The sequence below is a fragment of the Ischnura elegans genome, chromosome 4 (genome assembly GCF_921293095.1).
Source record: "Ischnura elegans chromosome 4, ioIscEleg1.1, whole genome shotgun sequence".
NCBI classification, from domain to species: Eukaryota; Metazoa; Arthropoda; class Insecta; order Odonata; family Coenagrionidae; genus Ischnura; species Ischnura elegans.
The window spans coordinates 1,269,039-1,282,893 of NC_060249.1; the positions used below are offsets into that span (position 1 = coordinate 1,269,039).

Genomic DNA, 13,855 nt, shown 5'->3' on the forward strand with positions numbered 1-13,855 from the left:
CGAATCGGCCCAGACGTCTGCAGCGTAGTTTTTGGACTAGGTATCCGGGAGCCTTAAATTATCAGGAAAGTCCACAAAACCGTGTATAAAAGAAGCTTTATCGATCGTAGTTGTAAATTGCCGTAGTATTAAGAACAAAGTTGCTGATTTCCACCATTTAATTCTAAATACAGAAGCTGATGTAATCATAGGAACTGAAAGTTGGCTATCGGATGAAATACACGACCGAGAGATCTTCCCGAAATCATATTACATATACAGAAAGGACCGTAAAACGAGAACAGGAGGAGGAGTATTCATTGCCGTCAAGGATGAGATCAAAAGCAGAGCCGAGAATTTTGGAGATAGTGAATTGGAAAGTGTTTGGTGCTCAATCGAATGCTCAGCTAAGAGATACTTTATATGCGCATATTATAGACCACCAGATTCAAGCATAGATTCAGTTTTAGAGTTAGATAACCAGATAAGACGTTTTACTTCTCAGAAAAATCGTAGTAGTGTCATAATTGGCGGCGATTTTAATGTTCCATCTATCGATTGGGAAAAATACTGTTTTAAAAGTGGAGGGAAAGACAAGGACCTGTGCGAAACTTTGCTTTACTCATTCTATTCCAATTCCTTGACTCAGCTAGTAGATACACCAACCAGGGGTAACAACATACTAGACCTATTAGCAACGAATATTCCAGAGTGCGTTATCAGCACTGAGGCTGTGGCTGGTATAAGTGACCACAAGGCAGTGCATGGAAAGTTTCGTATCGTCTCCGATAGAAAACCTGTGGCAAAAAGAAGGGTCTATTTATACCATAAAGCGAATTTTGAAGGGTTAAAGCAGTACTTGACGAACTCATTCACTGTTTTCAAAGACGCCACTCTCAATCTTGGGGTAAACGAAGCATGGAAGAATTTCATTAGTATTATACAGAAAGCCGTGGATAAAACGATTCCCAGTAAGTTAAAACGTTTTAATACTGAACCGAGATGGTAAAATGCTAAAGTCCGTAAAGCTCTTAAGCGACAGAGAGCAATTCACGCTAAAATAAAAAAGATACATGCGGGACTTACTTGTGAGAAAATACAAGAAATGCGTGAAGATTATAAAAAATTGAAAAAAGAGACGAAAAAAACACTTAGGGAGGCGTTGAGTGAATTCAAAACAAAAATATTGGGCGAATATTTAGATGACAACTCTAAGGCTTTCTGGTCATATGTGAGGGAGGTACAGGGAAATTGCGCTACAATCTCCTCACTCATTAATGAACGTGGCGAAAGAGTGACGAACAATCGAGATAAAGCTAATCTCTTAAATAACTTTTTCCATAGTGTCTTCTCTAATTTCACGACCAATATGTCAACACCTCTACCTCGACTCTACCAAGAGCAGATGCCGTCTATCTGTATTTCAAACAGTGGTTTAGAAAAACAACTCAGCTCTATTGATCCAAAGAAATCGACAGGTACTGATCTCATTCCAGCTCGAGTGTATAAGGAATCAGCGTCAGAGATAGCGCCTTACTTGAAGATAGTGTTCGAAAAATCTCTAGCAGAACACACAGTCCCTAACGATTGGAAAACAGCGAACGTCACGCCTATATTTAAAGGCGGGGATAGGGAAAAGCCTAGTAACTACCGTCCAATTTCACTTACTTCCATTTCTTGCAAAATATTGGAACATATTATTTTCAGTTCGATAATGGCTCATCTTGATAGCCAAAATCTGTTAGCAAAAGAGCAGCACGGGTTTAGAAAAGGGAGATCTTGCGAAACTCAACTTGCTCTCTTCGTTCACGATATCTTATCCGCGGGTGACAGATATGTTCAAGTCGACGCCATATTTTTAGACTTCAGAAAAGCATTCGATAAGGTTCCGCATTTAAAGCTGATTCAAAAGTTGGAAGCATACGGCATAGATACACACGTTATTGGTTGGATAAAAGATTTCCTAAAGGATCGCGAACAGAGAGTTGTTTTGGATGGAGTTAGCTCGGATACAATTCAAGTTACCTCAGGCGTACCCCAAGGAAGTGTTATCGGCCCTCTTTTGTTCCTTCTTTACATAAACGATATAACCACCGTGGTCACGAGCAAAATCCGCCTCTTCGCAGATGATGTAGTGGTATACCGTGAAATTTACGACCTTAGCGATAGATTAGCATTGCAAAAGGACCTCGTTGCCGTAAATGACTGGTGCAGTACTTGGGAGTTAGAATTAAATCTTGAAAAGAGTATGGTGATGAATTTTTGGGAAAAGGATATATCTTCAAGAAGGAGCTACACCGCTAACGGGATTCCACTACCAAATACCGAATTCGTTAAATACTTGGGAGTCACCATTACCCGGGATCTTTCGTGGAGTAAGCACATACGTGAAGTATGCGGGAAAGCTAACCGTAAACTTGGATTTGTAAAAAGAATTCTCGGTAAATGCCCAAAAAAGGTGAAAGAAATAAGCTACCTGACTCTAGTGAGGCCTCACTTGGAATATGCTGCTAGCGTGTGGGACCCTTACGAGGTAGGACTAATAGGTGAAATTAATCGAGTACAGCGTAGGGCGGCCAGATTTGTGATGAGTTGTTACGACAAAAAGTGCAGCGTTTCAAGTATGTTAAACGAGTTAGGATGGGAATCTTTACAGGAGCGTAGATCGAAGTATAGGCTTAACTTACTTAGGAAGCTCGAAGATAATATTTTCTCAGACGACGTGAAGCATATCCTTCGTTTACCATCGTACTATAGTAGACGCGATCATGAGAAAAAAATAAAAGAAATAGACTGCAAAACAGAGAGATTTAAAATGTCATTCTTCCCTCGTACTATTAAGGATAGCAATGTTGTCTCAATTGAAAGGATTAATGGCAACGCTCGCTAGAATCACCCATTGCATGTTTTTTTCGTAGTTCTAACCTTGCATGTATTTGCTCTCGGAATTAGTAACCATTAGCAATTTTTTTATGAATAAGCATGTACATTTTTCTATTGTGCGTAATATTTCTTTGACTGTGTGGTGTGCATGTGGCGGTCCTCTTGCATGCTGCATGTTGGTGATTGGTCACCCCCTGCCAAACACCCTATAGGTGGCTCGCAGGGTATTATGTAGATGTAGATGAACCATATCTTGCGAACGCCAACGTACTACGGAAGATCAGATCATATAAATAAAATAAGAGAGATAGATTGCAGAACTGACAGATTCCGAATGTCATTTTTTCCACGATCAATAAGAGATTATAACGGCAGCAATAGAACTCGTAAATAGATTGCATGACTTGTAGTGTAGCCTACTAACCTATGTAAAACTTAATGCATGTTTCTGAATTTCTATTCTATATTCTATTTCTAACAGCATATAGTAGTATAGTTTGTTATTATACGGGACGTTTCTTGGACGGTGTGGTGTGCATGTGGGAGTCCAAATGCATGCTGGTGATTGATCACCCCCTGCCAAACACCCTAGAGGTGGCTCGCAGGGTAATTTGTAGATGTAGATGTAGATCATTACTTACAGTCCGGCCGCAGAGAGTTGTCCGTTGACAGCTCAGAAGAAGGGGTGGGTAACCCTTAGCCAAAACGGTTTGCAGCCAATCGCTGTCCCCCAAACGGACCTCACACCCTCGCCTTGTCATGAAACGTTGTCACATGCAAATGAATCACCGAAACAAGCCTGAATCACCAAAACAAAACTTTCCATAGATTGTCTCTTTGCCCTTGTGTGCGGTCTTAGGTCACTGTGCTGTAGGTGTTGCTGTGGTGGTGTTGCTGTGTGTGGTGGTGTTCTGGATAGTTAGTTGTGCTTTTTCCAACGCTTTTCACGAAAATTCTCAGCGCCATCAACGGAAGTATTTCATTAAAGTGGTTAAAGATGGCTTCGAGTTTCTTGGTTTAACATAGTATTTCTGATTGATTTCATCTTCATCTACATCTACATCTACATAATACCTTGCGAGCCACCTCTAGGGCGTTTGGCAGGGGGTGATCAATCACCAGCATGCAGCATGCATTTGGACTCCCACATGCACACCACACCGTCCAAGAAACGTCCCGTATAATAACAAACTATACTACTATATGCTGTTAGAAATAGAATATAGAATAGAAATTCAGAAACATGCATTAAGTTTTACATAGGTTAGTAGGCTACACTACAAGTCATGCAATCTATTTACGAGTTCTATTGCTGCCGTTATAATCTCTTATTGATCGTGGATCGTGGAACCGGTCAAGCTAATCGTAAAATGGGTTTTGTTAAAAGAATATTAGGAAAGTGCGACGACAAAGTGAGAGAAATTAGCTACTTTTCCCTCGTTAGACCACATTTGGAATACGCTGCCAGTGTTTGGGACCCTCATGAAAAAGGCTTAATAACAGAGTTAGAACGCGTGCAAAGAAGAGCTGCCAGGTATGTGAAAGGTCGTTACGATAGTCTTGTTAGTGTAACTGACCTCTTAGATAAACTCGGATGGGAATCTCTGTCGGACCGTAGATTGAAAAATAGACTAAACCTTTTAGATAAATTCAAGAGCAGTGTCTTTTCTGACGAAGTTAACCATATCTTGCGGACGCCAACGTACTACGGAAGATCAGATCATATAAATAAAATAAGAGAGATAGATTGCAGAACTGACAGATTCCGAATGTCATTTTTTCCACGATCAATAAGAGATTATAACGGCAGCAATAGAACGCGTAAATAGATAGCATGACTTGTAGTGTAGCCTACTAACCTATGTAAAACTTACTGCATGTTTCTGAATTTCTATTCTATATTCTATTTCTAACAGCATATAGTAGTATAGTTTGTTATTATACGGGACGTTTTTTGGACGGTGTGGTGTGCATGTGGGAGTCCAAATGCATGCTGCATGCTGGTGATTGATCACCCCCTGCCAAACACCCTAGAGGTGGCTTGCAGGGTATTATGTAGATGTAGATGTATAGAATCTATGTCCCTGTGACGTCACGTGGAGTGGCATTGCATGGGTGCCAATCTGGCCTTTTTCAAATGAGGATAAAATCGACCAATGTCATTCGTCTAAACCGCTATTTCTAAAACCAAATAATTTGTATATTATGAATACAATACTAGTGGATAACGAATCGCAATCAATGCCTTTCGTTTTCTTTGATGAAGGGAACTACCGTATTCTCTTTTTGAAACTCTTTTCTCAGGTTGGTACCTGTATTGTTAAACGCATTCGTATTGACTGTACCACTCGCGAAAAATTTTGCGCTTAGCTAAAATGGAGATCTTTTCCGAAGGATCCTTTTTACTTCGGATCCTCTTATATCAATAGATATTTGCGTGTAAGTTTTAAAAGAAATGTTTCAAAGGATATACGAAACTTACTTTTACTGGAGGAGCAAACTTCTGATGAGGACAGTGACGGCTAGGACTCAGATTCAAATCTGTTACTGCGCTGGTAAATTTATTCTTTTTGTTTTCTCATGTTTTATATATTCATGTCAATTTAATTAAGGTTCATTAATAAATTTATGAGGTGTGTTTTTAATTACATTTTTTCAACATATAAATTTTATGCTGGGTGATTTCTCATATGAGTTCTAATAGAAAAAATGTTGACACAAAGTTCAACTGTAAATAGACAAAATAGTTAATAACGTTTTAAAAATTTATTTAATGTATTATTTATGGACCTGTTGTGATCTAATACAAGATTTTGACTTACCAAAGGGTAAAGCACAACTTCTTGGCTCGCATTTGCAGCAGTGGAATCTTTTGGCCGTTAGTATGAATGTTTCTTACCACAGAGACAGACAGTCAACCCTCACTCAATTTTTTGTACGGATGATGAAAATGATGATCCGATTTTCTGCACGGATATTGAAGAACTGATGAGGGATTTAGCGATTACGAATGATCCAGACCAATGGAGGCTATTTATCAACTCGTCGAAGACAAGTTTAATGGTTGTCTTCCTGAACAACGGCCACGATTTACCTTTGGTTCCTGTTGGATATGCCACTATTATAAAGGAAACCCATATTCCAGATTTTTGTGGCAGCTCTTTATACCACCTCCTATACCCCCTCCTATACCACCATTCCCCTCTTATATTTTATGTTATATTAATCCATTACAGAATTACAGGGGGGATGAACAGTGTATTCATCCCTTAAAAACTTTTCCATTAGCTACTATATCATACGCAATAAAAAGCGAAGAAAAATGGTTATTTCAGTGTTTTTAAAGTTTTTTATTTTCAATTTTCACCCCCTAAATCTTTTCAACCCAAGTAAAGTTTGTCTCTCTCTTGACCCTGATAGCCTTAAAATGTCAGTTTTTTTCAATCAGAAGCAGATTAAATTAGTAAAAGTTCCTTGAAAAGCGATAGGTTTAGATAAGGGGTCATTTTCTCAACTTTAGGGGTTGCTCGTAAAACATGGTGGGTTATAGAAAAAACGGAGGTCATTTTCGGATTCAGCGACCCAAAATTAGCCAGAAACACCCTAAATTGTAGCCAGGCATTTTTTGAACTATTTTTTTGCAGAACAGTGTGGCAACAAAAGTAGTAAGGGAAACTCAATTTCCTCGAGGAGCAGAAGTGGCGCCACAACCTTTGTCCTAAAACTTTTGAAAGTGACTGTACGTTAGGGTGTACTAGTGCTCCCTTCGACTAATTCGTTGCTACTTATTTTTATGAATCGGCTTAAGCGATTCGCTTTGCAGTTAGTAGATAAAAGAGAACCCTTAAACTTCAACAAAGGTATAAGGAAGAAGATAAATTGGATTCATCATATCTGCACTTAATCTTCAAGTCTCACAAAACCCTTATATTACGATGTGATATTTAAGAGTACCACGTGTCATGATTTTCCATTTTTTCTGGGGCATGAGCCCCGTACTTTGGGCGGATTCCTGGAGATGGAGGTGGAGTTAAAGATTGCATGCATGGTGGAAAGATGAGCAACCCTATTCTTTTCCTGGGTCATCATGTTGTTGCGGTGAAAGTGCCCCTCGGAGGGCCGAAAGCCGTTTTCATGCAGTATATATATGTGAATTGGGCACACCAAAGATCTTCCCGCCACATTTTGCTTCATTCGGTGCTGTAGTCTTCGACTGTATTAGTAACAGACAGGCATTGCGAAATTGAGAAAGTAACAAATAATTCCGTTGTAAAATCATTTGTAACTCTTGTCACCTTTGTAGGTTTCAATTGGATCAAATAAGTATAAGTCATTATAATTATTAGAAGTGAAACGAAGGCGAGTGGTAGATGTACGTTGTCGGAGATATAGAGGAACTGGCACTTGCGTTTTTCGAGATGACTATCTTGCGGAACTCCTCCTGTCGAATTTCGCGCTGGTCGCCCACCGTGTTCCGGAACAACCTCTCCAGCCATTCCAAGCTGTCTTTGTCGATGCCACTCCTGGGTCTGAAAAGAAAAAAATCCACAGCCTTTCAATTAAAAAGCACGAATGCATCGCCATTTATAACTAAAAGCGTTTCTCTCGGGCATTTTCTGAATCTGTCATTATTTTCAGATGTTTCATGGTCGTTGTTGGTGGTTGTTTTCGGGAATCGCTGCGTAGGGAACATTTTCACACTCAACGTTTCACTCCTCCTACTGGGAGCGTTATTAAGAGAACGGGAGGGAAACCGTTCTCGTCCAGAGCTTATACAGGTTTCGTTGACCCATTGTTGACCCGATTTTGAATTTTCGCGGAAGGTGATAGCCGTTGGTCATTAGATTGGGCCAGGAACCCTCTCCATTTGCGGCTGAGGTTATATCCATCCTCCCTATTGAGGCTGTTTGGCCTTTTCGCTATCTCGATTCACGTATAAGACGCGGATGATATTCTTCCGTTTTCGCCAATATCCGTGTCGCGTAAAACATTATTTTATGCTTCATACGAAAATTTCATGGTCGTTCTTCGCGGCTCATCTGAACCCCGCATATTCTGCCTGCCTCAATCAAGGTGGCGTTGCCTCACTAGATGAGAACATCCGCGCACTGCCTCCAGCTGCCTCCACCGCGACTGTCCGAATTCCGCACATCACCACAATGGGTAACAACTTTCCTGACCGCGAGCGACCAACTTTGTACTATGTGTTACTGCTAAGCCAACGGCAGTCTCTCGAATCTCAAGTACGTAATATCGTTTTCAAAAGTATGTAGACACCCAGGAGTCCCACTTAACTGATGGGGCCGGGTCCGTCACTCGTATGCCAAGAGCCGATGAGGACGGAGGTGGACGCGACCCAGCTTTCGGAGCTGGAGTCGAACTCCAGGAGCATAAGCCCAATCGGAATTAAGACTAGCGGATGGAGTGTACCGGGGTAACTCAAGTTGTGCGTGGAGTGTTTTCTTTCGGAGACCGTGGCGAGGTTTTTCTTATCTTTAGATTCATATTTGGACTCACCGTTTATCTATTACCAATACGTGGCTCCGTGCCTGAGTACATCTATACTACGTGCGGTAGCTGCGGTAAAGTTATGGGAGGGTTCGAATCAATATATTACACTTTTTTCACTTTTAAAATATAGATCCTGAACATCGACATAATCAATGCAGATGGCTCAAGAAAAAGTTACTACTGAATTTTTTAAATGACTAAAGTTATTAAAATGATGACTTTATGTGAGCGAAAACATTTCTAAAAAGGTTCATTTACGGTGAAGAAATAATCAGGGGAGGTAAGAATAGTTGTATCTTCGTGTCTTTTCGGCTAATTACAATCAAATCTCCTTTGAGTTTAATTCCTTGACATATAAATTAAAGTTATAGCAAAATAATCACATATCATTCGTATTTGAAATCAATTTTAAATACCCTAGAGTAATGAAAATAATTGAAATTCGATCGATAATGATAGTTTTTAAATTTATAGTTGTAGTTCACAAAATATTTGGAAAATAATGTGATGAAAGGCACCGGCGCTTTCCATAGAGTGGGTGTGCTCACCAAAATTAGTATAAGGACCAGGTGGCAATAAATTAGTTTCTTCTCATTTTACCCCTGGAAACTTGAGAAAAACACCGTACTCGGCTAATTCACCACACCTTAAATATCACAGCAAACTCCGGGGAAGCGCGGTTAATAAGTTTAAAAATATGGGTGATATGAATTGCGTTAATAAGTGTAAAATTAGTAATAGTGTTTCATCATCATCTTAATACATCAATATCTACATACTACCCTGCAAGTCTCATCAATAGGTGTTTGGCGGGGGCGTTAGGACACCTGCCGTTTACACACTACAAGAAACACTAGGAAAATTACGCCTAGCATTTATTAAGGTCCTTCATTGTGCGATTGAAAAACGAATTACCATACCAATCCGTTCGGCAAAATATCTCTCTTAATTTATCGCTTCTGTCGGACCAGGAAACGTATTGAGGCCCTAGTATGATGTTCTCCGCCTAGCTCACAAAGATATGCATTCTCCATTGCTCAAGCAAGTCTAGCGCGCAGCCTTCGAGTCTCTTGTGGCTGCCAACCCAATTCGTTTAACATCTGTGAAATGCTTTCTGTACGCCCGCAGCAGTTATTGAGTGCAAAATAGAACCTATCCTTTACTTTGTCGTCCGAGAATATTCTCACAGCACGCTTGACTAATTCTAACTTCTTCAGAACTCTACCTTCTCTTTATCTGTCGCTTTTATGTTGAAACTATCCACTGCACATACATGGGGATAGTTGGACGACCTCCGTAAGAAATTTAGCGCCATGGGTAATTTATGTATATAATGAAAAAATCTTTTCTATTCTAGTAATTACAAATAAAAAGCACCTTTTGAATAAGCTTTAAAGTGTTAATGCTACGGCTTTTACTACAACGAACTTGACATCATATTTTGTAGACTGACATTCGGTTGATTGTTTTCCACGCTTATGCACTAGGTGGGCAAATTACACTGAAAGTGCTTATTACATTGATTTAATTGCTTTCCCAGGAGTACGCGTTTAGGAGTTTTCGTTTTTTTCCGGCATTACCGCTACCGTATTCAATTTGATGTTAAAAGTTTAAGGATGCGGATTACATCGGAAGCTACTTTTAGTTAAATAACTTCAGTCGTTTGAAAATTCAGTACTATTTTTTTTTAATCATCTGCACTAGGGATGATCGGATCGGATACCTCGGATCCAAATATCCGCGGATATTGCCCTTCATCGGATACATCGGATCCAAAGTCGCGGAAGACATCGGATCTGGATACGAAATTTTAAGTAATTGCTTCAGTGGGAAAGAGTTCCGATTCTCTCTTCGAATGTGCCGTCGCATGCGAGCCCCCTCAAAAATTCGTTATGGATGTGAGGAAAAAATGTGTCAGGCTTGTCGATTTTCCCCGGAGTGTCCAGATATCGAGATTCGAGTTATCAGGGTTTTAATGTTGATCATATGACTCTTCTAAAATGCTTAAAAAACTTTTAACTTACTACTTATAAAATTTCCCAGACAAGATCCCCGGTTTGGGCCACCCCAATATTTTTTGTAAGTCGGCATCCCTTTAGCCAGATCGCGTCCACCTCCGTCTTCGTTGGCTCTTGGTGGCATACGAGTGAGGGATGCTGGTCGCTTTATGTGCCAACCTCACAAATTATCACCGACTCGGCCACCTCGGTTAAGTGGAACTCCTGGGTGTCTACATACTTTTGAAAACGATAGTACATATGTATGTGGTGGCATGCACATTAACCCTTTCGTGACTTGTGGGGCCAAGTTACGAGTCACTGCACAGTCAATGCACTATTTGCCTGCATTCTTCGGTACGAAGCTCCATCGTGTCGACGAAATCACAGGATGACACCCGGCCCCAGTTGGGACCAACTTGTCAGTGGGACGCCGATCCCATTCCTCGGGCCCAGTCCCAAACCCTAAAAGGATTAAATGAGTACTTCACAGCGCGAGTCCACGTTCAAATGAATGAAACAGCTGTGTTTTATATAAACGAGTATTCCTTGCTCCTATCGATTTGTCAACGTATGAAATATCTTCTGTTGGACACCGAGCGGGAACGTAGCCATTCAGTTATAAACAGCACTCTAGAGCACCATGAGCAACTTCTCACCCGAATATAGAAACCTTCCTATATGCTGACGATCTAGCAATCCTATCAAAATCATTCGATCCAGACACGGCCGCTGACCGGGTCCAGGAGCACCTAGACGACATCGAAGATTGGATGTCTACATGGAAATTAAAACTGAATCCGGCAAAAAGCCAAGTCATGCAGTTTGCAAGAAAAACAAAAAAATCACTCTCTACCCAGGTCTATTATGGTAACACCCGAATCTCTCGCAGCAAAACATCCAAATTCCTGGGCGTCATCTTAGACGAAAAGCTAACATGGAGCGCCAACACCATAGCAGCGGTGCAAAAGGCAAGAAGTGCGACTGCAGCCATTTTTCCCCTCCTAAAAAGTCCCCACCTGGGATTACACACGAAGAAAATTCTTTACACGGCCATGATCCGACCCATTCTTACATATTGATATCCAGCGTGGGGATCCATGGCCAAAACACACTCACACAAACTTACAGTAATACAGAACAAAACACTAAGAACAATCACGGGAGCTCCCTGGTTCGTTCGAAACTTTTACATACACGAAAACCTAAAAATTAAAACAATGACACAATGCCTCAATGATATGGCAAAATCATTCCAACAGTCACTCAACAAAACACAAAACTATCTACTGACTCCTCTATGGAACTAAACCGAAAATCCACATTTCAAATACCCACGATCTAGATCAGCACTTACACGCCCAATGCAATAAATACATAAAATAGCCACTTAACACAAAACCACCATTTTCAAAAAACAAAGCCACAACGTCGATTACCAGCAACGGCTGAATATCGTAAAAATAACTGCAATGCAGTTACCCGACATAGCGTAGCCATGATCAACAACAAGTCAACACGTGAATGGATGTCCGGACAGAGGCGCTGATGAGGAAAATATGGCCCACTTTGGGCGATCTGCCATTGGTTTAAACTAGGGATGGTCGGATCGGTTACCTTGGATCCAAATATACCTCGGATCCAAATATCCGCGGATATTGCCCTTCATCGGATACATCGGACCCAAAGTCGCGAAAGGCATCGCATATGGAGCCGATATTTTAAATAATAGCTTCAGGGTGGAGAGAGTTCCGATTCTCTCTTCGAATGTGCCGTCGCATGCGATTCTTGTCCTACGCCACTGGTCAGTGTTTTATCCGAAGATTTTTCCTATTTTCATTTCCAAACCCAAGCGTAACAGTTTAGGTCCTGAGCATGTAAAGATGTTTAAAAAAACAACTTGAAAGCTTGAAAAATTATTTTTAATTTATGAAAACATAAAAATGTGTACGAAAATCTAACAAGCATTCCTTCGATTGTACGTAGTCAGAATAAACTTGAATAATTACTTCGTTTAATTGCAGGAATTTGAAAATGCATTTGGATCAGAAAACATCCGATCCGAAATATTCGGCTCCGAAAATCAAGGATCCGATCCGAATCCGGATCCGAAAAAAATCCTGGATCCGTCCATCCCTAGTTTAAACATTGTAAAAAGGCTAATGTTTAAAATATAGCTTCACCTAACAAAAATTGCGATAGATTCATTCATAATAAGTTACGAGCAAACAACTTAAAACGTACTTCCAAATACCCTTAAAGTGCACATTTCAATTGTTTAAGTCGACGAAATGACGAGAGCCTTCGTCATCCGTATGGAAAACTCACGAAAAAAAATACGAGAATTCTCGCCAATCGCACGTAGCGTGTTAATTTGACTACAAACACCGCTTTCATTTAGATAATTAATGCGGACAGCATTTTATGTAAAAAAGTCTGTTTGATGGCAAATTCAAAAGCTCTGAGAAAATGCAAAAAGCAATGAACTCCCGCTCTAAGATTTAGAAGCCATGAACGAAATAAATTTCATTTATTGAAATCAAATTATTTTAGCAGCTTGTCAAATTGTATGCTCAGTTCATCAAGCGATTTGTAGAAAGGTCGATTTCGTCATAGGCTACCTCTATAAGCTGCTAAACTCCGTGGTTTCGTGACGACACCGACTTTAGTGTGAAAGGATTCACGCCGTCAATATTTAATGACATAGTTTAAAAAAAGGAGGAATCGAAAAACGGGATTAAAGGCGATCCTTTTTGCATTTGTTAAACACTACCACCATCGACAATAATAAAAAAATAGCTCACCTTGAGTTGCTCAGATTGGCCAAAAACTCCATCACTTGATCCACAGTCACGAAGCCCGCAGAATCCTGGTCCACCAAGCGAAACAGTTTATCCAACACCTGAAAATAAAACGTCGACCGAGTTCAAATCTGAGTCAACCGGTCCGGGACCTTCGCACTTTTCGCCGTAAAGGGTCTTTCTACATTCATTCACAGCAACATGTGCGAATGTAAATCCAAATAGTAGGGATAAACAGAGGGAGAGGAACACTTTGACGCGGAGATGGAATGAAGACCGAAAGTCAGCCAATTTGTGTAAGTGAATGACATCGAGGGTTATGTTATTGAGGGTATGATGCTGAGGATATGATGCATGATATGAAACCGGAAAAGTCAAAGCAGCTGAGAATTCAACGGACTACGTTGACAATCGAAGGATAAAGAAGCCGTGGATAACGGAACAAATGATAAAAGAAAAGGAGGAGAGAAGAAATTGAAAGAACAACGGGCACAGAGCATGGCAAAAGAAAGTATGGGGAACATAATAATCGATAAGGATGAGAAACTAAGAGGGCAAGGGAGGCTAGGTGGAAAAGACAGTGTGAAGAAATGGAAGTGTTCCTGAAGGAAAGAGAGGTAGGTGCGCTATACGCTAAAGTTAAGTCGCTATCAGGCGGCAAAAGAGGGCAAGGCATGCATAAAA

The 13,855-nt window shown here is 40.4% G+C and overlaps 1 protein-coding gene across 1 annotated transcript in view; it reads right to left on the minus strand.

Annotated features, from left to right (window-relative positions):
* The window catches only part of LOC124156976 (NADPH oxidase 5), a 214,222-nt gene that overhangs the window by 149,241 nt on the left and 51,126 nt on the right, over positions 1–13,855 (minus strand). Inside the window, exons 4-5 of the mRNA XM_046531419.1 lie at positions 13,175–13,272; positions 7,271–7,391 (exon numbers count right to left, since the gene is read on the minus strand). Of these exons, the coding sequence (XP_046387375.1) occupies positions 7,271–7,391; positions 13,175–13,272 (219 nt within the window). The remainder of the gene's footprint in view (positions 1–7,270; positions 7,392–13,174; positions 13,273–13,855) is intronic.